Consider the following 27,498-nt stretch of genomic DNA (forward strand, 5'->3'; position numbering starts at 1 on the left):
GGGCTGCGAGCGATGGCCCCGCCCCAGCCCGGGTAGGGCGGGGCGCCGGGCGAGCTCGGGGCGGAGCCCGGAGGTACCGGGGGCGGTACCGGGCGGTACCGGGGGCGGTGATTCAGGGGCGGTACCGGGGGCGGTACTGGGCGGTACCGGGGGCGGTGATTCAGGGGCGGTACCGGGGGCGGTACTGGGCGGTACCGGGGGCGGTGATTCAGGGGCGGTACCGGGGGCGGTACTGGGCGGTACCGGGGGCGGTGATTCAGGGGCGGTACCGGGGCGGTCCCGAGCTGTACTGGGGGCGGTGATTCAGGGGCGGGCCCGGTCCCGGCTCAGGTGTGCGGGGCGGGCCCGGCTCAGGTGTGTGGGTCCCCAGGGCGGCTGCGCGGGGTGGGGCCGAGGTTATTTAATTCCCGGAAATCGGCTCGGCCGCCATTTGCTCACTATGAGCTCGCTGAAGACGGACGGCTGCTGTCGGAGCTCTGCACAGAGGGACAGAACCGACTTCGGGTTCCCGTCCTCTCAAACCCTCTCCCCCTCCTTCCTCCTCCTCGTGTTCCCCTTCCTTTCCTCCTTTTCCCCCCTTTCAGCCTCTCTTCCTGTCCCCCCCTTTAACCTTCCTTCCTTCTCCCCGTGTTCCTGTTCTTTCTCTCCCTTTCTCCCCTTTCCCTGCCATTTCGGCCACCTCTGCTCTCCCCCCCCTACCTTTCTTTCCGCCTCCCCCTGTTCCTGTTCTTTCTCCCCCAAACCTGACCCCCCCCATCCTTCCTCTCCTGTCCCTACCCCACAACCCATTTCTATTCCCCCTCCTCTGTTCACCGTCCCTCTCCCCCCAACCCAGCCTTTCCTTTCCCCTCCCGCTTCTCTCCGCATCCCGAACCCCCTCCTCATCCCTGCTGTCCCTTCTTTTTGTCCCTTGTCCCTTTGTTTGTTCCCCCGCAGCCGCGGGGTTCGGGGTGCCGGATAATAAAGCCCTGAGGGCCGGAGCCGGCGCCCCTCGCGGGAATCCCCCCCCACACAACACTGCCCCACAGTGCCGGCTGTCCGGCTGTCCCCACATCACACTGGGGGGCGGGCAGGGGGGTCGGGGTGGGCCCCCTCCTCAGGAGGGGGTGCTGGGGTGGTGGGGGGTTAGGATGGGCTCCCTCATTAGGAGGGGGTCCGGGGTGGGTGGGATTGGGAGGGGGGGTGGGAGGGGTCCCCTCCGGAGGAGGGGCCCCTGGGGGGGGGGCGGCGGGCGGGCCCCCTCCGGAGGGGGGGGTCCGGGGGGGAGGGGTTGGGGGGTTTTCCCCCCCCCAGCCCCTCCCACCCCGGGCCCTCCCCTCCGGAGGGGACTCGTCCCCTGAGCCCCTCCCCAGGACCCCCCTCCTCCGGACGGGCCCCGGGGGGAGGGAGGGGGGGCGGGTGGGGTGGGGGGGAAGCAGAGGGGGGGCACGTCACTCTGCAGCGTGAATAGACCCCAAAAAAAATTTATCTCCAGACAACGAACCGGCCCCTCCCCTCCTGAGCCCCCCCCACGGGGCCCCGTCCGGAGGAAGGGGGTCCTGGGGAGGGGCTCAGGGATCGGGTCCCCTCCGGAGAGGAGGGCCCGGGATGGGAGGGGCTAGGGGGGGGGGAACTACCCCCCCAACCCCTCCCCCCCGGACCCCCCCCTCCGGAGGGAGCCCGCCCCCCGCCCCGCCCCAGGGGCCCCTCCTCCGGAGGGGACCCCTCCCCCCCCTCCCCCGGACCCCCTCCTAATGAGGGGGCCCATCCTAAACCCCCCCAGGACCCCCTCCTAACGAGGGGATCCCCCCCTAATCCCCACCCCGGGATCCCTCCTAATGAGGGGATCCCCCCCAGCCCCGACCCCCGGGGACCCCCAGTGTGATGTAGGGAAAGCCGGAGCCCCGGCGCTGTGGGGCGGTGTGTTGGACCGGCATGGGGACACCCGCAGAGCGGGCCAGTCCCCGTGTGGGGCAGGGACGGTGCGGGGCGCCGGCTCCGGCCCTCTGGGCTTTATTATCCGGCACCCCGAACCCCGCGGCTGCGGGGGAAAGAGAGAAAAAGGCGGGGATGGAGGATGGGAATAGGGGGGCAGACGGGGTGGGTGAGCCAAGGACGGAGGGCAGGTGGGGGGTGCAGGGCAGCAGGGAGCGGGGCGGGGGGAGGTGGGGGGGGAAAGGGAGGGTGGAGCAAGGAGGGGGAGGATTGAAGGCAGGTGGGGAAAAATTGCGGGGGGAACGGGAGCAGGGAGAGGGGACGGGAGAGCCAGGGTTGGCGGGGAAGGAACGGTGGAAGGAAGAGCAAAAGGAGAGAGGAGTAGGGTAGGGTAGGGTAGGGTAGGGTGTATAGAGGCATGGGGGGGATAGGGGGGAGCCGGACCGGGGGGGAGGGAGGGGAGGGCTAGGGGGGAGAGGGAGGGGGGGGGTAGGGGGGGGAGGGAGGAGGGGGGGTGGGGGAGGGGAGGAAAGGGGGGGAAAAAACGAGAGGTAGAGAAAAAAAGAAGTGTAGAAAAAAAGAAGTACAGAAGAAAAGAAATACAGAGAAAAAGAGATATAGAGCCCGGCCCGGGCGCAGCCTCCCTCCCGAGCGCTGTGGAGCAAATGGCTCCGCCGTGCTCGCCCCGTGGTTTAAATCTCCCTCAGCCCCGCCCCGCGCAGGCGCTCTGGGGCCCCGCACACCTGTGCAGGTCCCGCCCCACACACCTGTGCAGGTGCCGCCCCGCCCCGCCCGCGCCCTTCAAGTGCGGCCGAGCCGCTCCCGGCCCGCTCCATACGCGGATGCTTCTCCTGGGATGCGGCGGGACCATCGCTTGGAGCGCTGCGCCGAACCCAGCGCGGGGGCTGCTCCCGGTGCTGCGCGGAGCTCCGGGTGCTCAGGTGGGTCCAGGAGCCGGGTCTGGGTCTTGTCGGTGCCCGCGGGGGGCTCCGAGCGGTGCAGCCTCTCCCTGGGCTGGCAGGGTGCGGTTCGCAGGACCGGGACGGAATCGGGGCTGGGATCCTGGACCGGGATCGCCGCGGGCAGCAGGAGCCACCCCGGGACGGGCGCTGGGACCGAGCCCGGCACTGCCGCTCCTGCTTCGGCCGCAGCGGGCGTGGAACTCCGGGCGCGATCCCGCTGCGGCCGTGGGGAGCCGGGGCTCTGCCGGTACCCGTGCCTGGGAGAACGGCGGTGGGATCTTCTCTTGCAGACACTGGATCGCCGCTGGAACCGCCCGGGGTACGGGGAACGCCGTGCCAACCTTGGAGGCTCAAATCCCGCCGCTCCTGGTGCCCCCATGCCGCGGGTGTGCAAAGCCCCCGCCGCTCTCAGCAGAGAGCAGCGCCTGCCTCCCCTTTTCCCGTGTCCGCACTCCCGTGGGGCTCCCTGTGGAACGGGAGCGGGGCTGGAGCACCGTGGGCGGGAGGAGCCGCTCGGCCGGGGCCGGGCACGGTTCCACTCGGGATGTTTCTCCAACACCTGCCAGGTGAGATGCTCCCCCTCCCCCTTGCTTTGCAATGCATAAAAAAGCTCTGTGATAGCAAAACCTCTTCTGAAAAAAATCAGCTTAGAGTTTTCCTCTTTACTTCCAGGTCACTGGATATATTGAGGATATATTGGGGTTGAGAGGGATTCTTTAATCTGACTCTCAAGTAAATACATTTCCTGCAGGTGAGTATTGCCAGGCCAAAATGATGGCAGCTGCTGAAGCTGGGGCTGCTTTTGTGGCCCAGAGCTGCACAGACACCTCGGTGTCTCCCACTCGCTGCCAGCAACATTCCTCAGAGTTTTTGTGTGTCCCAGCTGGCTGGGAATGCAGGGCAGGAGGAGGCCAGGAGCCCCCAAAAGGCACCCAGCACCCCTTGTCCTTGGGCTCTGCAGGGGAGGGGCTGTGCCTGCAGTGTCCCGCCTGTGCCAAGCACAAATCCCAGGGATGGGCGCTGGGGTGCCGGCTCAGGGGCTGCTCTCAGCAGGAACCTGGAGATGCTTCAGCCCGGACAGAGGCCACCGAGAGCCCAAGAGCACCAAGGAACAGCTGGCATTTCCTGGTGGTGGCAGCACGGGCTGCTTGCAGAGGAGCTCAGACAGCAATTCCCACTTCTGACCTCCCAGAGCTCCCACGTAGCTGCCAGGTATGTCCCGGCCTCCCTGAATCCCTTCCAGCCTGAGGCCATCATCCAGCAGCAGCAGCACTAAAGCCAAGGCACTCTTCCCTCACAGATATTAAATCCCAACCAACAGCCTGCAGAGATGCCTTAAAATCAAAGGTTTGGGTGAGATGCAGTTTTGTTTGGATCAAGGTGGGAGTTTTTCAGGGAGCCAGCTGGAAGTGCAGAAGGGATGGAAAACTTTCGCACATGGGTCCCACTGGAGATGCGCTGAAGGCAGGGATGTCCATCCCTTTCCTGAGGGAAAAGAAAGTGCAGAGGCCACTGCTGAGGCTCTGAAGGGAACTGAGATTCTGTAGGGAGAGATGCCCCACTGTGGGCACAGGGAGCGCCTCCAGCCCCTGCCTTCTCCTTGAAAATATCACCGGGAGCTCAGTCAGCTGAATTCCAGGCAGCTCTGTCAAGTGCCCCCCAGGGACATGGGTGGGACTGGGGGATGAGGATTTGAAATAGAAAATTCTTTGGAATATACACCTATAACTGTCCTAGTGCTGCTGATCTTCCTTGGAAGCTGTGCAGGTTCCTGGCACAGCTGGCATTCAAGTGGCAGCTCTGCCTGGGAATAGCCACACTCTGTGAGGCACTGTGAGGTTATGGCAGTGGGAATTGAGCAGGGAATTTGGGGCTATGGGATAATTAATGAGAACTAAAAAAGCTGACAGTGAACCCCAAATCTGGGCACTGCACAGAGAAAAATCTTTGTGCTGTCAGTTCAAGTCCCTGGGCTGGGAAGTTTTGGGAATCAAAAATACCAAATTATACAAATCACAGCAACTGGCATCATCCAGAGAGACAATCCAAGTCCCAAACAACTCCTCCAAAATCCACTCTGGGGGAAAACACCCTGTGCCTGCTAGGAGCTCTGACTCTCCTTTTCCTACCATCTCCTGAGCAGTGTCAGGAGCACCATGAGAGCTTTAAAATCCAGATAAACCCCAAATCCCACACATTTAATTTATTTGGATTAATCCAAATAAAGAACTGCATTGTTGTCATCAAAAGCTCAAAACACTGTTATGAATTCTATGACAACCATGTAATGGATTCCCAGAAACCTCATTAATGCTCTTGGTTCCATTTTTATCTATTTTTTATCCCTCATTTGGCAAATATTTCTCGTGTCCCCTCTCAATGACCCCGGGTTTTCAGCTAAATGAATGGCATGACCTGTGCCCACTGCTCACGATTCACCCAACCAAAATCAAGAGCAAATGTTGGTTGGGCTTTAAGAACTTGAAAGAACTTTGAAGCAAAATAAATCACCTTTTTCTTCTGGGTTTTTTCTTTCCTTTCAGATGCTGGACTTGCCTCTGTGGATGTGTGCTGAGCTCTCACTACAGGGGACTGTCAGGCCTGAATGGCTGTGAGTTCGTGTTCTTCTCACTGGGGAATCAGAAATTATTATTAATTAGACCATAGAAATGTTTTCTGAAACCTTTCCTGCCCTTTGCTGGTCATCTCCTCTTTGTGCCTTTGGATTTACAGCTGTTTCCTGATGTCATTTCCCCTGCCTGACTTCTGTGCAGCTCCTAGCTGGGAAAAACTGGGATAACTTAGGAGGGACAGAGGTGAGATTTTTAGCTGGATTTTCTAAAATTTCTAATTATGCTGAAATTATTTCCAATTTCCCAGTGAGAAGAACACAAACTCAAAACCATTGAGGCCTGTCAGTCACCGAGGGAAATCTGACCCAGTATTAATCAATAACTTTTCCTGAGAGCAGTCAGCACCCCAGTCCCTCCAGCCTTGGCAGGGTTTTGCAGTGAATGGACTCAAGTTCTAATGCTTAACCTAAATTACTGTCAGCTTTTGTTAGAAAGGTACTGGACAGTAAATCATACAACAGATTTTAAAAATTGCACAAAGAATAACAGGCCCAGACCAAACCCAACCACCCCCATCACTGCTCCACCCCAGTTTTAGGAGAAATAGTGATACAGATGATCAATTCTCTCCTTCCATGCTCTTCAGTCCTTCACTGCACACCCCCAGAGAGGATTTATTCCACCTTTTGTTCCCAAAAGCACCTCTCTCTCTCCAGCACAAATCCCACTTGTCACAGGCACAAAGGGAGCAGACCTAAGGCAATGGTTCCAGCAGCAGCTGCAATCCCGAGCTCCCTGTTCCCTGGATTGCTCATCCAAGCACTCCCAGGATTCTCACCTCAGCCCAGAGTCTGCCTGTCCTCAGAGGGAAACACAGCCTGATGGGACACGGCTCTGGCACCCATTTCCTCTTGTTCCTGCCGACCTGGAAAGCCACAGGTAAACACATCCCCTCAGACCTTGCACCCCTGAACACCAGGAGAGCTGGAGTTTCACCCAGATCCCACATTCCCATGGCAGTTAATCCCAGCAGGGAGGCAAAGAGGAACCCTGCATCCTCTGAGTTACCCCACAGCACGGGCAGCACCAGGAGCCCTCTGGTGCTGAAGCCTCTGGGCTTTGGCTGCTCAAACACCACAGCTCTTGGCAAAGACAGCAGGAGTGTTGTGATTTTTCCTGTCCTGAAAGAGAGGAGGAAAAGAAAATTAAGTCCCCTGCAGAAGTCAAAGGATCCCAGCTTTCACCCTTCTGCTCTGATTGCCCACTATGGAGTTTTATCCATGACAGGTGACACCAATTCAGAGTGCCCTTTTCCCAGCATTTTCATTCCTAACTATTTCAGATATTAAAAGGATGCTCATTTTTCTTATTGCATTCTTTGCTTAATTTTGACGGAACCATTTTCATCCCAGACCCCACTTGTCAGTTATTCCATCCTTTACCACTTTGCACAAAGGGATACCTGGGGTGCTGCATCACAAGAAATCCCAAAGATAAACCCCTCCCAAACCTGACAGAGAAAGGTTTCAAGGCACTCCCGAACACAGACAGCTGTTCATGCTTTGTCAGACAACACCAATTCTGTGCCATCCACCTGAGCTGTGCAGGTGAGGCAAAGGCTGCCCTTGTTCCTAGGGAATCACTGTCTGAGACCACAGATGTCCATCCTGGGCAGCCCCTGGAAACAATGGGAAAGGCAAAATGAGAGTGTTTTCTGTCATAAAATGAGTAATAATAATCAGAACTTCTGGACAAATTTAGTAATATCACTTTGCTATAATAAATACAGGCCATGCCCATCCTTCCAGCCCAAGTGAAAACAGGAAGAGAACTACAGAAAAACCAGAGGCCCTTATTTGGATGTATTTCCTAAAGCCTCTTCTGCATTGTACACTCTTTGTGTCCTTTAAAAGAATGGATTGCTGCTAAAAAGTATCTCAGGCCCATATTTTATCAGTCACAGGCAGGACAAGGTGAGCTACAGCTGGAGAGCCAGGGAGATGCAGGACCTTGGGATACCAAGGATAAGAGCAGGGGAGGTGTGGGGGGAGAGCTGGAGAAGGGAAGAACAGGCATTTTCTTGTTCAGATTCATCAGTGCTGGGAACTTGGAAAACACGTGGTGCTGCATGCAGCAAGGACATAATGCCCATGATTATTTTCCTTTGCTCATAACCTTGGCTTCACCCCCTCTCCAGAGGGGCAGAGAATTCCTCCAGGGTAAGGGTGAGTCTGATCCCACTCCAGGGATGTGTCCAGTAAAGGAGAGGAGTTGTTTAGAAGAACTAACTGACCACAAAACTCCAGCCCAACAAACACTGAAATGGACTCTGTTAATCTGCAGCACCCAGTGCTCACAGCAGGCAGAGGCTCGAGGTGCACACAGGACTAAGAAGTGCCACTTCACTTGGTTGTTCTGCTTAACATTTATTTTAGTTCTGCTTCCCTTCACAGCTGCTATTCTGCCAAGGTCAGCTCCATTTTCAGAACATGTAGGCAAGGCTGGAAAACCTCCTTTAGGATTTCCACATTACATCTGGATTTGCCAGGAAGCACATGCACACACAGATGCCCATTTCTGTGATAGGTCAGTCAGAAATCAGGTAACACCCAGCACCTTGCTCCTCACTGCACCCTTTGCAAATACATTCAAAAGTCAGAAAAAAGCCCAAACCAAACAACAACCCACAAAAGACACAGCTTAGTGCAACATCATCTTAATATTCTGCCCAGGGATGGAGAGAAAGGAGGAAAGCTGTTCTTCCAGCTCTGCACCGAGCAGTCTGAAACAGCCAGCACTGTCCTCACCTGCAGCTGTGGCAGCTTCCCTCCTTCCTTCAGCCCTGCCCTGACTCCTGAGGGGCCAGAGGCACCACACAGCCCCAAAGGATCAGCACTCGCACCCCCTGCTAGTAGGGACATCTTCACGGTCCGTCTTTGGCCAAATAAAGCCCAGGATGTTTTTGCTTTCCTGACAGACTTGGCCAATTTCATTCCCATTTATCAAGGCAGCAGACCCTGTATGGCTCTGGGGTCAGAGCCCCTCTGGCACAAAAATCCAAGAGAAGAATGCAGGGAAGAATCCAACAACAAATTGAAATCCCAATATGCCGTGACGGCCTGCTGCTGGCAGGTTCCTTGTGGCTTTTGGGGAACAAGAAAAGCCTTTAGACCATAAAACCACTTGGCTTTAAAGATGCTGCACTTAATGTTACAGACATAGAATAGCTTTGGGATTTGGCATTTCCTGCACCCACACAAACACATTAAAAAAATCAAGTGCAGAGTCCTGAAGCTCAGTTCTTCCAATCTCATTTTGGTGGTGTCACCTGACATACCAAAATCCACAGCAATACTTATAAAAATGGAAAGCAACTTTCCCCCTCCCCCAGTTTAATTTTCCAGTTGAAGGGTCCTCTTAAGAGCAGGTTAAAGAAAAGAAGAAAAGCCCAAGACTTGCTATCAGCTAGTGTACCAGCCACCTGTTTTCCATAGATTTTCATTACCCCTGATGGCTTCTCTAAGAAAATAAATGTGTACCTGTAAAAACCCGTCCAGTAGGGTCAGGTGTTTCTGAGCCCACACCTCGCAGGTAAAGGATCAGAGGAGGAGTGGCACAGAGGGATCCAAAAGTGCCCAAGACATGTTCAAGTTGGCTGTGTTTGGGCAGCATTATTTGAAACCAAAGAGCTCTGCAGCTGCCCCAAGCCTGGAGGTCATAGAAACCCAACGAGCTCCCCTCTCCTGCCTCATTTTCTGCCTTCTCTCATCAAGGGACAATCACATCATGCAAAAGTTAATAGAGAAGATGGTCACAGCAGCCCAGAGCCCCCAGGATGGCTGGCACCAGGGTTCATTCCCTCCTCTGGCTGATGGAACTTAAACCCAGGTGTTCTGGGATTTAAGGAGCAAAGCCCAGCTTTGCCACTTGCTGTTCCACTCCCTCCCACGTTTGCAGAGCAGAATTATTGCTGGGTTCCACATTACATCCCAAAGCAGCAGCCTGGGAGTTGTGCTGGAACCCAGAACACCCTCCCCTTCTCAGACACCAACCTGACTAGTGAGCTTCACACTCCTCCAAGGGCAGGAAAACCACAAACCAGTAAAAAAATGGGTATTTTACACCAAACAGGACCCATTTCAGAGGTCAAATATCCCACGCTGCGTTCCTGAGCATTCCCAAAGCTTTTTGACAGGGAAGTAAAACTTCCCACATGAAGGACCATTTCCCTTGTAACAACATCCTCCATAAAACCTCCCACATAAAAGCCCAGGTGTTTGTAACATCCTCAGCAACACATTCCACATAAAGGATCAGGTGCCTTGGTACAAAAGCCACGGCAGAACCTCTGGCATGAAGAATCATTTCCCTTGTAACAACATCCTCAGCAAAAGTTCCCAGATGAAGGAGCAGGTCCTGTGTGCAGCAGCAAGCACAACCTTTATCTGGAACTCACAAAATCAATGCCCACAGCAGTCCCAGGAAGAAAAACACGGGATTTTGTGGAACCAGGGAATGGAGGAGCTCTCCTGTCCCAGCTCTGCCTGCAGCAGGGGAGATGCAGCTCAGCCTCCCCAAATCACCTGGCAACTCTTACTATGAACCCCAAATTCCCAGTGCATTATCTGTGTGTTATCTCAGGAAGTTCAGTTTTAAATCAATTCTTTTTGTGGGACAAAATTTTAAATCAGTCTCTGTGGGACAAAACCTGTGCTGGGCCCAAGAACTGACTCTAATCCCTGTTACCTGAACTGTCCAGCTATAGGATCAATTTCTAAAATAAACATTGGAAAAAACAAACAAACAACACACAAAAACAAACAAAAAACCACACAAAAAAACTCCCCAAAAAACCAACCAAAAAACCCAAAGTCCTTAATACATTCAATGCATTCAAAGTGAGCTTCTCACTCATTAAATGTTTAAACTGGACACAAGATAAAACCCTTTAACTCACTCTGTCAGTTCTATTCTTGAGTTCAACCTTCTATGGGCATCTTTCCTCCACTTCAAAGATCTATGAAAGAGAAATCTAATTGGATCTTACAGCCAAATCTGCATCAACATGACAGGTTGACCTGGTTTTCTTGTTGGAAACACAATTTGAAATCCAGTAAAAGTCAGAAGATCAATGCCACAATGCTAGGAGCTACACAACTCCTGAGACAATTCATTAGTTTGCCTTCAGTAATTATTTTCTAACCTCCTTTCACGGAGCAAGTTGCTGTGCAAACACCTTTCCTGAGCAGCAGGTACAGAGGTGAAGCTGCCACAGCCACAGAGCTCCCCCAGGGACAGGGCTGGTACTCCAGCTTCTAAATCATGGAATATCACCCCAACAGTGCAGTGCTACTCCTGCTCCCCCAGCCGGGAGTCCTCTTTGTATTCTGCCAGTTTCCATGGATCTCTCCAGCTTTAGAACTGCTGGACATGCCTCCAAAACCTCTACACATCCTGTTTTGATCCACTTAAACAGACAATCAATGCTGGCTGCCCATGGGAATGTACAGCCTGCTTTCTTTAGGAAACAGCTATTAAAAAAATGGAAAGAGACTAAAAATATCCAGTGTTTTGCCTCCTGTTCTGGTGCACAAGACAGCAGCACAAATGGAAGGGAACTCTAAATCAGCAAAAGCATTGCTTGTGATCAAAGTGCTGGTGAGCAGACAAAACCAACCATAGAAGATTGTCTCTCATTTTACCATAGCCAGCCTTCCCACACAGAGCTGCAAAGAGAGAACAAGAAACCCTGCAAATCTAAAAAATGTAGCTTTCTTCAGACTATTATTCCGTGTTTTCCTGGCAAATAAAAAAACTTCCATTTGGACTACTCCTTTTCCCAACAGTAACAGCATTAGACCTATTACAATTTAACTAAAGAGTAACATTACCAAACATTACAAATATTCTTTTTAAATAGTTACAGCTGACAAACAGAAAAATATGATAATTAGAAAACTCCATGCTGAGGATACAGATTTACAGGAACATCACAGAATTGCTAAAACTAGTGAAAAACCAAAGTATTCTCAAGTATGGTGACGTTTACACATACCTGTCCAGAGTTTTTTGATTGATAAGCTGGTCTCCTGCTATGAAGGCATCCCAGTTCTGTTGTCATATTAGGTCTTTCACCTCTTCATTGGGCAGATCTATTTGATAATTGAAGTCCTCACACCAAAAAATAGTCATGGGAAAAGAGCATCCTTCCCTGTAAAACAGCAGTACACACTGGAGTTAAAAACAACTGAGTGACAAATGTACTCCTTCCTTCCTTCCAGGTACAGAAATTCAGTTTTTAGCTGTGAAATATCTGTAATTTCTGAGTGATGGAGACAACTGACATACATCCCAGTATTTAGTGTCCCTATGGCTAGAACAGCATGATCACCAGTGTGGTGTTCACAGATGGAACACGAGAGAAGTAACATTTCCTGTGGAGCTTCCATTTCTAAAGAAACACGAAGCAACTGAATTGGATTCTAAAATTCTTCACCTTCCTATTCCTGTTTTAGAAGTCTGCTCAAAGGCAATGGCTGCTGCCTGTGTCAGAGGAGAACAAAACACCCCCCTGGGACTTTGTGGCACAGTCTCCTGACAAACTGCAAATCCAGAGCTTTATCATTCAGATTTAATTGAAAACTTCTCAGTTACATCTGATTTTTCATCACTAGAGAGAAACATAAGGGATTTATTAGTTTAAACAAGCTTAGAGTGAGAACTTTTACTTTCCCCTTGGTTTTGATTTTTCCACTGCCCATAAGTAAAACCAAGCAGATACACTGGCAGATTGAAACAGCTGCCTTTAGGAAACTGTTGGATATAGAACTTTCTAGGAAAACTGAAATATGACAGTAGGGACAAATTTAGAAGATAAAAAACCCCTGTAAAATAAGATGGAAGACTCCTGCACAGTTCCACATAAATTAACAAATTACAGTCTGATGGCAAAATTTAAACCAGCTTTAAGTCACAAGGAAGCATTTGTGGCACTGATAACATTTTCCCCTTGGTGTTTGACACTGAGAACACGGTGCTGTTTGATGAGAACATGCCATAGGATCATGGCTGAGAGCAGTGCTGTTTCCCAGTGGATTTTGTCTCATTGGTGGTTGTCTCCTGTGCCTACCAAAGTGCTACTGCATGTCAGGGATCCACAAGGTCTCTTTCCCGTGCTAAGTCCTCCATTCCAAATGCAAGTGAGCTCACGTTTCGTCACCTCCCTCACTGCACTGGCAAGGTCTGTGCTTTCTGCACTCTTCTATTTCAATGAACATTGTGGGAACTCTATTGTCCCTGGGATCTGTAACCCAAGGAAATCTGACTTCCACAGGAAACTGGGGGAGAGGAAAAAATGCAAATGGAGTTTTGGGATGACACGGCTGGAGCTCCAAGGGTTTCACTTTTCATTTGTTATGGAATGTGAACAGCATGCTTACCGTGGAAAAGCCAAGATTGCGAGATACTTCTACAAAGTCTTCATTTCTCTCCTTGGCTTGGGATTGCCCTGCGGCAAAATGACAGGACACAAAGCAAAGGCTGGAGATACGGAACAGCATCTGGATGGCCACGGCACCTTTGTTCCCTGTGGCTCCTCCCACGCCAGTCTTGACAGTATCGACAGCAACATCCCTGAAATAGTGAAACAACTCGGAAACTTTCCAGGAACCTGGCACAAGTGGCTCTGGGAGGGACACATTGTTCTCCCAGGCACAGGGCTAGTTTTAAAAAGGTCCAACAGCCACTGAGCAGTAACAAGATAAAACCTCAGCTTTCCAAGCTCTCTGGGTGACCAATGAGGCATCTAAAAGCTCAGATATAAGACCTTCAACAACTACTTCAGCAGAAGGAACAGCTCTTTCAGAGCCCCACATGGCTCTGAGGCTGTTTGGGGGTTCCCTTCCAGCACAAGGCAAGGGAAGGTGACCCGAGCTGGAGCTGGCTGTGCTCACTGACCGGATAAAGGGAGCGTGCTGGGCCCTGAGGAACACCAAGGGGCACACACCCACCAGCTGCTCTGAAGCCAGCAGCACCTACTGGGAATCTCTGGAGCTGGTCTTCTGCAGCACAGCAGAATAGCTAACACAGAATAACCTACTCAGATAGGGAATTTTCCTCCCTAGGCTGAATTTTCCCCATGTCTACGATGAGACAAGGCAGCCTCAAGTGTTCTGTGGTAGCTCAGCCATGAGAAGTGACAGGAGACCTTAGAGGATCAAACTCCAGCAAGATCTCCCACATTATCCATGGGGAAGCAGCCCTAAAGCTGAAGCGAGAAGGCTCTAGTGCATACAAACCCCTACATGAAGGTGTAGGATGAAAACCACTGCTGAGATGCAGCACAACTCTGTTAATTCTCTCTTTAGATGCTGCAATAGTGACTTTGCTGTGGGAGTCTTGGTCCAAACAACAGCAGCACCTCCCAAAACTTGGCATTCAATGCCCCTGTGATTCCCAAGGCAGAGGAGCTCACAGTCCTGTTCGACTTTGCCAGTTGCTGTAGCCTTCTGCTGGATCCTTCAGCCTCCACCATCAGAGACAGGATGAGACTCTGGCCTCAGGGACATGGCCATTCTGTGCTGGCACTTGGCCCCGAGCCTGGAAAAGCCTGTGGTGCTTTTATTTATAGATACAGCCAGGAGGGGAATCAGCACTGAATCTATTCCTATGATAAGATAAATTTAGCATGAGCTAAATCTTCTTTACCTCCTCCCAAATGGGACTCGGTTGTGGAGGTCTTTTCCAACCTAAAGGATTCTGTGATTCTCTAATTATTAAGAAACAGGAGGAAAAAAGCTCAGAACACAGTGGTGCAGGACATGAAGGGTAATTTTCACTGAGCTGCAGGGTCTGTGTGTGCTGCTCTCTTGGACATGAGGAATAACTCGGGGCGTTACACTGGCCTGGAATGGGGAAGGAGGTGCCCAAATGGAAGCAGAAATTTCATAGAGTGCCTCAAGTAAGCACCTGATGCACAGGAGCAGTTTCCCAACAAAATCCCAGATATCTGAGCACAAGAACAGGAACCAATGATCTTTAAAAATTTGATTCCCTTCTGTCCTGGAGAAAGGTGTTACTCAGTCACATCAAACATGCCCACGCTATTCATAGACTGGGGCCACCATATGTCCACACTTGTCCTAACACAACATCTTTTTCCTTGGAGCCAGCACTGAATTTAAAATTCTGTCCCTTTCTCCGAGATTTCTGGGCATCCAGGAAACAGGCACAGCTCCAGAGTGCAGTAAGTTCATTTACAGCCATGTGTGACAGCAGGATGCACACTGCAGCCTTCCCAATATCCCAACTGCACAAATACAGGACATCCATACAGCAATTCCTAGAAACAGAATCATGGAAACGATTCACAGATTTAACAGATTGCACCATTTAAACAATCTGCACTGTGGCAGTGTAAAGCAATGTCAAATGATTTTTTAAACATAGCTTAGTCTGACGTTTTGCATACTTGGGTCAGTTGCAGTGCAGCTCACTGAGGAATTTTTAATCCAGCTTCCAAACTTGATGCAGATAAAAACTGTTTTAAATTCTTGTGGATTTGGAGTATCTCTGCATTTACTGATATCCAGTTCTTGGTAGATAAAAAGCTTGCATGAGGATGCTGCAATTTAATCACAAATACACATGCATGATTGGGACCATCAAACAACATTTATTCACGTACTTATCTCTTAAAAGCATCTATAAAAAACTCACACACTTCTTAAATTAATAATGTTTATTTCCATTAAACCAAGACAAATTTTCCAAATTAACAGAAGCGACGACAGGCAGCGCCGCCGACGCCTCTCTCTGCCGGGGTCCTACCGCGGCCGCCATCTTGAGAGTGGCCCCCGTCCCATCCCCGCTCCGCTGCGGCCCGGGGAAATGCAGGAAAACACAAATGCGTGGAGGAAGAAAGAACAATCCCCAGAGGTGCCTGAGCCATCGCCCTGCCCGCAGCCCAGGAGCAGCCAGAAGGAGGAGGCAGCTGCTCTCTCTGCCGGAAAGGTGAGAGGTGCGGAAGGATGAGGGGTGTGAGGGGACGCTTTGGCGGGCAGGGCATCCCAGGGACAATTCCGGCTCCTGCTCCCAGCTGTCCCTCAGTGCTGCACGGAATCCGGGCTGAGCCAGCTGGGAGCGGTCCCCGGGAGCTGCTGCTGCCCAAGGGACAACCGGCAGCAGCCTGGTGTCCTCTGCAGCGCTGGCAGCCGAGTGCGGTTTTGTATCGGATTTGTAGAAAAGCCGCTGTTCAAGCTGGGGGCGCTCGGTGCCCTGGGTGGGAAAGTCCTTGAGGAAGCCAAGCTGGGCAGCTGCTGAGAATTCCCCGTGATTCTTGATACGATATTTAAATAGTTACCGTCGAGTTGAGACAGTATCAAGTGGATTTGTTGGAGTGGCAGAAATGTTTTTTTTTGCCTGGAAGTGTGTTGGGATAGGCAGCCTTCATTCGTGTCGGAATGAATCGGTCTTCCTTCTTTTCTCTTTCCTTCTTTCGGGATTGCGGGGCATTGGGGAGAATATTTGGCACAGCGAAATGAAAAGCACGAGGGAAGCTCCACGTTTAGGCACCTGCAGCTTCTGAAGAGATGAATTTCACTCGTTGTTGTAGACATTAGCAGAAAATTTGGAACTCGAACTGATTCTAAAATACAAGAATTCTGTACTTTGTTATTGCTGTTCATTATTGTCTAAAATATTTTTGATTATATAATTTTTTATTGAATTATTTTGAATTTTTTGCTCAGGTTATTACTAAACTCAAGATCTTAACACCACTAGAAATAATGATGTCAAACACTGCTTGTGATGCAGGGCATACAACAGAGTCGTTCACTATGATAACGGAGCATTTCAAGGTAAAATTTAAATTTCATTCAATGTTTTAGAGTTTTTGTTTTTGCTTCATGCCTACAGAGCTGATGGCTTCTACCTGCTGAGCTCTCTCCTCTTTTTCTCACGTGTCCATCAAATCACTTGTGCATCACACACCTGCAGTTCCATTGACCTGCTTGTGTTAGCAGGCTGGAATGAACATTTCTATGAGGACAGATCACAGAATCAGTGGAGAGATTTCTTGGAAACGTGTATCACTGGAAAAATAAAGAAGTCTCACTGATGTAACTTTTAAAGTTACTTGCTTTCATCCCTGTCTTCACAGAATGTGACTTTTACCAACTTTTCCAGAGAAAATACTTCAATGAAACGAAGGGTTTGGAGTACATGGAACAATTGTGTGCATCTGAATTTAGCACCATTTTCATGGAAGTCCAATCCAAGTATGTTGGAATAAGGAAAAGCATACTGTGTCCAGGTAAGATTTTAACCAAATCATTTAATGTACTTGTCACATAGAAGATTTCAGGTTTCTAAAACTGTTTAACTGTGCAGTCAGTGTAAATATTATGGATGGCTTATTCTACAGAGATGCAACCACCCTTAAGTGTGAAACCTGGATACATAACATGTCAAAGCCATAAAGATGGAACTAATACTTACAAATTATAAGCATGTTGCTTAGCTCCTGTATTGACTGAAATATGTTCTTTAAAAATTAAAAGCAAAAATTATTTCTCTTTTGGACTTTTAAGTAGATTTTAAGTTCTTTTCAGAAATGTATTTCAAGTAAATTGTTCTGATTAGTATTTGATCTCTGATTGTAACTTGATATTTTGCCTCCTTGTGTAGGGTTGGCTTGTTCATTTTTAATTAGTTTAATGGAGGGGGAAAATGTGAACTTTACCACTGCAATAGCAATGGAATACTACTACAAAATATGAATTAAATACTAAGTACAAATGTATTTCTCTACTGATACAATTGAGGGCTAATATTATATTAAATCACATTGAATTACCTAGCTTCCTAAATATAATATATAATATTATATTATATAATGTCCATGGCAAACAGGGAGATGCTAAGCATGCCAAAGCATGCCTCAGATCTGTAGGATACTCTTGCCTGTGAATGTCTCCTGACACTTGCCATCTCTTTTTTTGGTGCATGTATCTATTTTATTTTCAAAGGAATGGTCACACACTTCTTGGTGTTTTAAATTGCACTGGAATTCCAGGTGGAAGTTGAAGACTTAGATCCAATATCCTGGAACCTCTAATTGATGCTGAAACAATTAACACAAGACTGGACTGTGTTCAGGAATTACTCCAAGATGAGGAACTCTTTTGGTCTTCAAGCAGGTAGTAGTTTATTTTGGAGCACCTAATACTCTATTTCTTTTTAAACATCTTTTTTTAATAGAGGAAAGTATGTAGTGTGACTCAGTATGTTTGAAAAGTATTTTTAGTGGTTTGTTAGGTGACATTGCAAACACTTCACTTTCTGAAATTATCTCTACTATCATAGTGATACTTTTCTCAAGTGTTTTGCTTAGAAAAGTGGAATTTCTCTGATCAAGTGTGTAGAAGTCTGTGAGCCAACAGCTTTTTGAAAGAGTTGGAGTTTGTCTCTTTACTGCCATGGCTGGCCATGCATTATGTTTGATGTCTACAAGTATATATAATGCAGCCATGAAAAGGCAAACACTGCTGAAGTCACACTTGCATATAAATAGTTTTTCCTGTTGCTTCATAAAACATGGTCCAGAGATAGATAAAATACAATCCTAGAATTCTCCCACCTGAAACTGGCCCATGTAATCTTTATCTGTGTCACAAGAGAAATACGACTCAATCTAAGAAAAAAAAAAATTATTTCTGAATTGACAAAAGTCTGTCCATACAATAATTACTGCATGCCATGTTAATAATTTTTACCTGTTTTACCCTGTTAATAATTATTGACAATAGAATGTAAGGAAAAAATTAGCATTAGTATAGCTGGGTAACTGTGTGCTTTCCAAGAAAATACATCTTTCATTTCTGATGTGTCTGCTTTTGTTTTACAGTTATCTCAAAATTCCTGGGTCCAGAACAACTACTTTGAGTTTTGGTACAGATTCCAAAGCAGGATACAGTAAGTTTCAAAACACACCTTGGAAAATCAATTATTTGTCTATAACATGCAATATCTAAGTGTGTTGTCTATAATTCATCATGCAGATGCACTTTGAAAAATATTTACTCTTTCATCTCTCCCCACCTTCATTCTTCCTCAGTGTACATTTTATTCAGCAGTACTCAGATTAAAGTTCTTCCATTCATGCATTTAGCACTGTTTAATTCTATCTTTTACAAAAAACCCCAAACTTTATGTGACTGTAAGATAGGAGATGCCCTCAGTCACAAGAGTAAAGACATATTATATATATGAATAAGAAAAGATTTCACATGGGGTCATGCTCCTATGTTCATGTGCTTTTATCTGTGTTTATCTGTGTTATTTCCTTAAAATCCTCTTGCACGTGCATGTGTACTGCACATGAGAAAAATTTTGAAATATTTACTGTTTTGTTTTTTTTTTTTATTATCATATACACAGATGTTTAGGGATGTACATTGTGTATTAACCAAAGAGCAATCAACCAAGCTGGGTTATGTTGTGTTTAACAGCATTAATGGAAAAGGTGGTGTGCTTCATTATAACACATCATGTATTTGCTTTGAAAAATCTGCAAATTGTGTGGAGCTTGTATAGAGTGAAGTGGACATAGAAGATGAGAAGTTTTCACAGCTTGGGCTAGCAGGGAGTTCTTAGAGTTAAGAATAGGAGTTCTCCTAGTTCTTAAGTACTTTTTAGAGCAGTCATACAAACACCTCTAATATTCAGAAAAATTTTTAACAGGTTGAAAGTGCTGAATCAGAAAGAACTAATTTAATCTGCCTATTTGAAAAAAAAAAGTATATTTAAGAAATAATTTGTATCTTCCAAAGATGTGAATAGTATTTTTAGTCAGACTTTGGTATAGTCACAGTTCATTCTGAGCTGAAAATAGAAATGAAATGTAGTGTTTTGTTTTAACATAGAAAGTTTAAAAGTAGCTTCACTTATTTGTAATTCTGCTACTTGTATTTTGGGGATGATGCTGCAAGTAAAAATGGTGAAGTATTATGCATCTAATGAGTGGTAAATTGATATTGCAGGTTTGGAATGACACCTGGGAAGATGACAGCTGTAATTGAGGATGATCCAAGATACACAAGAGGATGTCTGAGTATCAGGACTCAGGAGTGCTACACTGTTAAACCTCACATCAATGAATTCCTCATAGAACACACATGGGAATTGTGGATGACATAGCAGGTATTTCTAAACTAAAATTTGAATTTATTTGGAGCTGAAAGTACATTGCACTTGACCTCTAGAAGCCATGTAATTATAATGTAATGATATGTTTTATAACCTTCTTATGCATAAAATAGGATTGGTTAACATTATACATAAAATACATTGGTGTGAATTGATTGTCATTGATAAGCAACTGAGGTTCTCCATTTCTGGAGAAAAAAATCAGTTTTCTTTTAATAAAATGAAATAATTACATGGTGATTCCTATATTCCAAACTCTGTTAGTCCTTGTCCTCTTAGAGTGCAAAAAAAGTTGAAGTAATGGAACAGAATTACTCCACCTAAAACGTTCTGCATGAAACATGTAAATCTTTGGTTTAGCTTCTTCATTTAAAATATCTGAGTTCTTTGTTCTTTCTATTTTAAGCAGTCTTGACCTATCTGTGAACTGCCTTTTAGCTAAGCTAGTAAGAGTTGGAAAATAGGGACAAAATGAATTTTAGCATGATGTGGATTTTTTATCTGGATGAATGCTGATTGTTCCCCATTACCTAATGGCCAGCTTCCTTCAGAATTTACAAAGGTATCTGTACAAACTATGTTTTAGCAAAAAATATTTGTATACTTTACTGATGATATATAATACATTATTAAAGCACATATTATACAGTAAACAACAGTAAAAATAATTTCAGTGAAGATATTTAGAAGTAAATGAAGTTTTAATTGGGATGCTTTCATAGCTACCCTATATTCAGTTCTGTAATCAAAAAGGTGCATGTACATGCAATTATGTTTTATGTAAGAGTAAAGTTGTTGCTAACTGTTATCTTAAATGGAATTTTCATTCTAAAAATTGCAGTAAAAATTAAACCAGGCATTGTTTTTTTCTCTTTTATTTCCTCATATGGGTCCCAAGTGGGTTTCTAGAAGCTGTTTTTCCTTCTGATAATAAGGCAAGCTCTTATTGTTGGTTTCAATTCCCCATAGATGACAAAAATTAAAAACACATAGAGCTTCACTTCAGCACATTTAATAAAAATTAATGAAAGATGAACGGTGTCAGGAGTCCTTGAAAGAAATATATCACATGACCTACTTTTAAGGCCTGTTAAAACTATTTAATATTTGCTAAGTATGCTTATTTCTCCAATTATCTGCTAATTACATGGGTTTTAAAAGCTATCTATCTGTTAAGTTGTGGCTACTTACAGAAATAGTCTAAACAACACTGTTCAAGTATGCCTCCTTAGACAAAAAAAAAAATTTAAAAAGTGCATTGTATTAAACATGATTGCAAATATATTGGCATTTATTAATAGAAGTGATCATCATGTAAAAATTTTATGGGTGAATTATCTGCAAAAAATGGCCCAATGAATGGATTAGTTTTGCATCAGTAATGCAGAATTGTTACTTGTAGTCAGCTCCTATATTTGGAGTAGAACTGTGTATTTCTGTATCTTGCTCTCCCCTCTGTTCCCAGCTCGGTAAGTGTCATGTTGCCTGTCACCTGGGTGGACATTCTTTTCAGCAGCCATGTAGGGTTCTTTAACAGGAAGGTTAAATGAGGGAATTAGAGGGAATCAGAGCCACATTTCACATGTTAATAAAAGATACCTGATTGAATAGCAATATTCTGAGTTCATTGTCCATGTGAAGCTTTCACATGAGCTGTTGGTACCTGAGGTGTGTTGTGTCAGATCAGCAGAACGTGAGCTGATTTACTTTGATTTACTTCAACCAAATGTGTCCATGTGTGTGCATCTGGCAGAGGTGACTTTCTGAGTGACCTTTTGTCCTAATGCTTGCAGTGTGAACATGACAATTCCTGCATTTCTGGAAGTTGTGTGAAGTGACACTGTGCCATGCAGCAGCCAAAGCAGAGTTATTTCAGAATAATGTGTCAGCTGCTGAATGAGGTGTGTGCACACATTCATTGCCTGTCCCACACGGTGTCTGTGCTGGATATTCTGCTTCCATTGCCCAGGCCTGTGTTCTCTGCCATGATGGTAACTTTGTTTCTTCTTTGTTTCTGTTCTGGGCCAGAGGAAGACCCTTCTGATGGAGGATCACCAGGCTGTTTGGTGTGGTTCCATTTCTTTCCTTGTGTCTCAGTAGCCTGTAGGTGAGTGTCTCTGGTCTGTCTTTGCCAGTTTTATGCTGATGTTCTTTGTGCTTCCATTCATCGAAATTAAATTCTGCTGGTTAGCTGCCATGAGCCTTCCCAGTCACTCTTCTCAAAACAGACAGTTTAAGCATATTCTGTTCAAAAGCTTGAAGGGTGTGGACATCCTCTGTTTACCTTTTTTTCTGTCCCATTAATGCTGGTCCATGAAGAGGAGCCACGTGTAATTGGTTCAGAAAAGAGCTGTATTCTGACAGAAATCCATAGAGACAGTTCCAGCATCCCATGGATCTTTGTAGGCACAGGACATTCCCAAATAATCAATATGGTAACTACAACAAAAAATAGAAGGAATGTTTCTTGTTTACCATGCAAACACAGGGTACAAATGTAGAAGTAACAGAAGTCCATGGCCCTTGTACTTTATAAAAATGCTTCAGCTCTTTGGGTTTTTATACTGGAGTCCAGCCCTACTTACTAGGGAACAGAACCACAGAACATTAATTTAGAAATAAAGTTTTAGTTATGGATTATTTTTGTAGTCATAAATCACGAAGGCTTGCATGGTAATCACAGTCTGTACCTGAAAGTGGCTGGTAATTCTTCCCAAGAGCTCTGCTCTGGAAAAATTAACTTTATTTCAAGACATACTAGTGTAATAATGTAAAGGTTCCCACACTAACCCCTCAGTGTTTTTCATCTTTTTTTTTTTTTTAATTTAGTTCATCCAGAATTTACCAATACTTTAGCAATCAAGCAGGGATGGCATCCCATTGTTGAAAAGATAACTATGGAAAAACCTGTGTCTAACAACAAATACCTGACAGAGGGCCACAGTTTTGTCATTATTACAGGATCAAACAAGAGTGGAAAATTGACATGCCTGAAACAGATTGTAAAGCCCAACAGACTCATTCCTATATTCAGGAATTCCTCGTGACTTTTTTCTGAAAAGCCTGACAGCACAAGTCAAAGACCTAACTCTATAGGGTGAGGCTGTTTAGCAGTGGAGAATAAATTATATTCCTCATGCATTTGTGGGTTCAGTCCCCAATAACTGCAAGTTATTGAGGAATTGCTCTCAAAGATGTGAGTTTAATATGAATTAAGCAGAAATTAATTAAGTGAAGTTTTTGACAAATGGTTCCTGTTCTTTCCTCTTGGGTAAAACTACTATGTTTTGAAATCTGATAAAGGCAACATAATCTTGATTTTGGGAAACTAATGTTTTTTGGGATTAGTAAATCAGTGTCCACAGAAATGTAAAACAATCCTAGAGTTCATTGTTTTTTCTGCATCCCTTTAGACTTGCAAACAGCTTCATCATATGATTTCTTCAAAGTTTCAGTGATAAACTTCTTTAATTATCCTATCTATACCATAACTATTTCCTCAGAAATTAATGGTAGAACATAATCTTAAAGACTTTATCCAATAAGATGCATTCTCTGCTGTGCACAAAAGCCAAGTGTAAAATTACTTCTGCTTTATGTTCCATCTGAATAACATTAAAAAATCCTTTTTAAACTTTTGGAGTGTGCAGGTGTTTGTTTCCCCTCAGAGTTTATTCAGAGTACTTTTGTGGGATTTTTTTGGTTTGAAAAGCTTAGAGACTTTCTGTCACTTGTGCTTTTGATCAGGAATTCCTTGAGAGAATTAAGCAACCATTTGAGAGTCATTCCTGACACTGGTGAGATTTTGTAAGCATCTGGATTTTCTTTTGTTTCTGATATTGTTTTCCTTCTATTGAGAAATGAGCAGGAGAATCCCCAGTTGGAGAAGATGTACTTGCAAACGGTAGAAGGCATCCCTTAAGGATTTTCATTTGCTTTAGTAATGTAAAGACAGCTTTTCAGTGTTTTGGTGGAAAACCTGGACATCTGTGAGATGATTTAATTTTTCTTCTTTATTATTATTTCTTTCTGGATCATTGCCAAAATCAATTTGCTTTCTTGCAATTTTATATCCCAACCATTCCAAAGTGCAACATGTGAGAAGCAGTGCTGGAAATAAGGAGGAAATTGCTTCCACTGACACTTTCTAAAGGATACACAGAGGCAAAGAGCTCTGGTAATGGATTCCACTGGGTCTTAGCTGGCAAAAGCTACACAAGATATTATTTCTGTCATTAGGCATCTAACAGTATTTTTTCTGATGACAGGTTTCTCTTGCGTCTGTGCCTCTCTCCAAGAGAGAGATGCAGAGATCTGCAGATGTAGAATTTGTTCCAAATCAGTGTTTTCAGCAGCTATGTAGAGAGAGGGTATTTTCAGGTAGTATGAAGAATTTACATGATATTTTATAGTGAAAAAATAATCTTCCTGATGTGGGTATATCCTTGATTTGTGTCTGTTTGAAAGAGCTGAGCCATTCTGAGCACAGGCCACTGGAGTTCATTTAATCTGAGCTTACAGAAGTCACTGTAAGCTCTGGAGAGATTTCCAGATGTGTCTGCCATAAGCAGTGCTATGGCTGCTTACCAGCAGGTTGGCCCTTTCTCATCAGCAAAAAGGCATCAAGTTTAATTAAAAAAGGAGAGGAATTTTACAGTATATTAGGCTAAGACAATTAAACAGAAGCTGAAAAATGACATCCATGTGCACTGGATGTCTGGGTATAATTGAGAGTGCAGTTAGCAAAACCTCTGTATTTTCTGCCAAATTAAAAACCTGAGCTGACAAAGCTGTTGACACCATGGTGCCATTTTTTTTTTCCTTTTAGCCCCCTTGTATGTCTCATTCTCCCCATTGACAGTATTGCCAGCAGTAACCTGATGTGGAGGTGTATTTTGGAGATAGCATTGAAACAAAGTAGACATTTTATTCTGTCACTCTCTGAACCTTACTGTTTATTAACAAAAAAAATCCAAAACAAACAAAAAACCCCCAAACACAAAAAACCCCAACAAACAACAAAAACACACAAAGAGGAAAATATACCAAAATGATTTTAATAAAAATTAAACCTTTACCCCTTGGAATACTGGAATACTGGAAGACATAAAATGGAAGGTAGGGATAAAAATTACATTAAAAATCCCGATTTGTGTTTTATATGTTTAGGACTAGAAGCTGCAGAAGTGTCTTCCCTACCATCATGCATAATGTTGGATGCAAAGGAAATCGCAAATCACATTGCAAAACAAATTTTGGTATGTAGTAGAAAATGATAATGCTGTATTTCACAGTTTTTATGTAACTCCAATGTATTTTCAGTTTCTGAAAGGATGCAGGATGAGCACTGCCTATGTTTCAATGAAAACAGAATTCATGGCACTCTGTGTTTCTGAAAGCAGTTGTGAAAGATTATACTGAAGGTCACTGTTAGCTGACACCACGAATTGTCCCTTAGGGCAAAGGAACATTGGATGTAATGTTTGTGTGCAAACCAAGAATTCTGAGATCAAAACCAGGCTGAAATTTAGCTAATACTAGTATTTTTATAATCGAATATAGTTCATTTCATATTTTAATGCATGTATATTTTGAAGAACAGCACAGGCACAGAAGCACTCCTGAGATGATGGAGCACAGAGCTCACAGCACTCAGCAATGAGATTGGTTCAGACTGCCAGAAATTCCCCACTGGACCAGGGCAGTTTGTGGGTACCTTGGAAAGCCCTGAAGAAAATGTAGGAAGCCACTTGTCCCACACCCAGCAGGAATGATGAGCAGCATTGATGAGGAACAGAGGCTGTTGCTCTAATTTTTATGACTGCAAGATGATTCTGGTTTTTTCCCTCAGTGTTAGTACTGTCTTTTCACGTGGTGTTATATTTTTAATTCATAGTGTAAATTCCACTCAGTAATGGAAGACCATATCCTTTATGGGTTTCCCTCCTTCCCCAGCATACCTGGAATAAAAGCATTTGCCTTCTATGTGGAACACAATTCTTTTTGGTGATAAATTGTATCATTTTCATCATTTAAGAGCAGCAGTGAGAGGAGAGGTAAAGATTAGGGCAGAGTACTAAGGAACTGAGAATTTCAGGCATGGGACAAAAGAAAGCTCAGATTGCTGGAAGGGAAACGTGTGCCCAAATTAGCTGGAAGCAGTGCTGCTGTCTGTTCTCATTCAGTTGTGTCTTCTGAAAATGAGACTGTTCTGTTCATTGTGCTGTGCTAAACACTTCTCACTTCTCCCACTGCCAGGAAACAGATGAGGCTTGAAGAAACTGGAAGGAGTTTGGATGTGTAAAAACAAGCTGAGAAGAGGCTCAGAGAGCAGGGTGCTCACGGGCTGGGGTTAGGGCTGAGCAGGACCAAAGCTGGAGCACATGAACCATTCAGCTTCCACCTCATGTTTGCCCAGGGCCTTTGTGGCCCTGCCAAGAGACAGATGCTCAGTGACGAGTCCCAGGCTGAGCCATGGCCATGAGCTCTTCTGTTGGAGCTGGGGGTTTGTGGACACCATCACCAGCCACACTCTCTGATAATCAGTCCTGGGGTTTGTTCCTGGTTCTTTTCAGCCTTCTATGCAACTTTCCACCCCTTTTCTTCTCTCTGTCCTGTGTGTCTTTTGTGTTCCTTTCGTGTCCTGTGTGCTCCCCATCCCATCCACCACTTCTGTATCCCTCAGTCCTTGCTGTGTGTTTGGCTCTCTGTTGTTTTCTCTGTCCTTTGTGCCTCACTCGGTTCCTGTTTTATTCTCTGTGACTCTCTGGTGCTCCCTGTGCCATTGTTTCCCACGGGATCCTTGTGTCCCATTTGCTGTCCCTGTTCTTTTTTAATCCCTCTCTGTGTGCTGCCCATCCAGCATCCCAGGTTTGGGTTTTTTTGTTTTTGTTTTTTTCCCCATTTCATCCTGCACCTCAATCTTGGTTTTCTTGCTGTGGCCTCTCTGCTGCCACTCCTCCTTTCTGCCCCTTGTCCCCTGTGTCTGCAGGGCTGGGGAGGAACTTTAACCCTTCTGGGGACTGCTCCCCTTTCTGGTGTCACCAGAGTCCCTTCTTGGGGGATGTACACGTGGGAAGGGTTCCAATAAAGTGCCACGCTGCTCTCCAGGACACTTGGAGTCGTTCTGTGCCTTCTTTGGGGTGAGGAAAAAAGGCTGAGGGGGAGGGGTGGAGACTGGGGGGCTCTGATGACATTTGGGGCACCCCAAGGTCCCTGGGAGAGGGAGCCAGGCTGCAGGGGAGGAGCAGCTGAGTGGGGATGGGGGGACCGTGCTGGCCAGAGGGACCCAAGGGTGCCAGGACATTCCCAGGGAGGGGTGGGTGTAGAGCTCATGAAAAATAGAAATATCAAAAATAGCTAAATAGAGTTTAAAATAAATGTTTTATTGGGTTTATTTGGTTAGAGGCAGGGTTTTTTATAAATAATATAAATATAATTAATATAAACAAAAATATAAATGTACAAATACACAATAAATATATAAAGACATAAAATTATAAATATAAATATACAGGCATATATAAATATAAAATCTAAAATATAAGTATATATAATATGGCATGTATTATCATATATCATACATAATATAGATATATAAATATCAATTACATATAAATAGAAAAATATATTTAAATATAGTTTAAAATAAAGGGGTTTTTTGTTTCTCTTTGGTTAGAGGCAAAGCTTTTTAATAAATAATAATAAAAATATAAACATTCAAATATATAATATATAAAGATATATACATAAAATAGAAATAAATATTAGTAATATAAAGATGTGTATAAAATAATAAAATTATTAAATGATATAATAGGAATTGAATACATAAAATATGT

At 45.5% G+C, this 27,498-nt stretch overlaps 1 protein-coding gene and 2 long non-coding RNA genes across 5 annotated transcripts; 2 read left to right on the top strand and 1 right to left on the bottom strand.

Moving 5' to 3' along the window:
* The first annotated feature begins 3,957 nt into the window (after positions 1-3,957).
* On the top strand, positions 3,958-6,818 carry LOC148224141 (uncharacterized). Of its 2 annotated transcripts, XR_015802066.1 has the most exons (5): positions 3,958-4,088; positions 5,420-5,487; positions 5,610-5,692; positions 6,187-6,388; positions 6,470-6,818. It is a non-coding gene; the product is annotated as an uncharacterized LOC148224141 (long non-coding RNA). The 2 variants fall into 2 exon arrangements; XR_015802065.1 differs by having other exon boundaries at positions 6,187-6,818.
* On the bottom strand, positions 4,048-15,087 carry LOC148224142 (uncharacterized). 2 transcript variants are annotated; one of them, XR_015802063.1, is made up of 9 exons: positions 14,919-15,087; positions 12,889-13,081; positions 11,505-11,660; positions 10,407-10,466; positions 6,960-7,127; positions 6,518-6,630; positions 6,288-6,374; positions 5,388-5,507; positions 4,048-4,361 (listed from the first exon to the last, which is right to left on the bottom strand). It is a non-coding gene; the product is annotated as an uncharacterized LOC148224142 (long non-coding RNA). The 2 variants fall into 2 exon arrangements; XR_015802064.1 differs by lacking the exon at positions 10,407-10,466 and having other exon boundaries at positions 14,919-15,086.
* Positions 15,088-15,169: 82 nt separating this feature from the next.
* LOC148224143 (uncharacterized) lies at positions 15,170-26,769 on the top strand. Its single transcript, XM_088160750.1, has 9 exons — positions 15,170-15,460; positions 16,198-16,308; positions 16,637-16,763; positions 17,526-17,649; positions 18,357-18,424; positions 19,492-19,651; positions 21,686-21,764; positions 24,827-24,915; positions 25,916-26,769. Exons 1-4 carry the CDS (start codon positions 15,185-15,187, stop codon positions 17,534-17,536), a joined length of 525 nt encoding a protein of 174 aa, XP_088016876.1. The 5' UTR covers positions 15,170-15,184; the 3' UTR covers positions 17,537-17,649; positions 18,357-18,424; positions 19,492-19,651; positions 21,686-21,764; positions 24,827-24,915; positions 25,916-26,769.
* The last annotated feature ends 729 nt before the right edge of the window (positions 26,770-27,498 follow it).

This window comes from Sturnus vulgaris, chromosome 3, assembly GCF_052056855.1.
Source record: "Sturnus vulgaris isolate bStuVul1 chromosome 3, bStuVul1.hap1, whole genome shotgun sequence".
Classification (NCBI taxonomy): Eukaryota; Metazoa; Chordata; class Aves; order Passeriformes; family Sturnidae; genus Sturnus; species Sturnus vulgaris.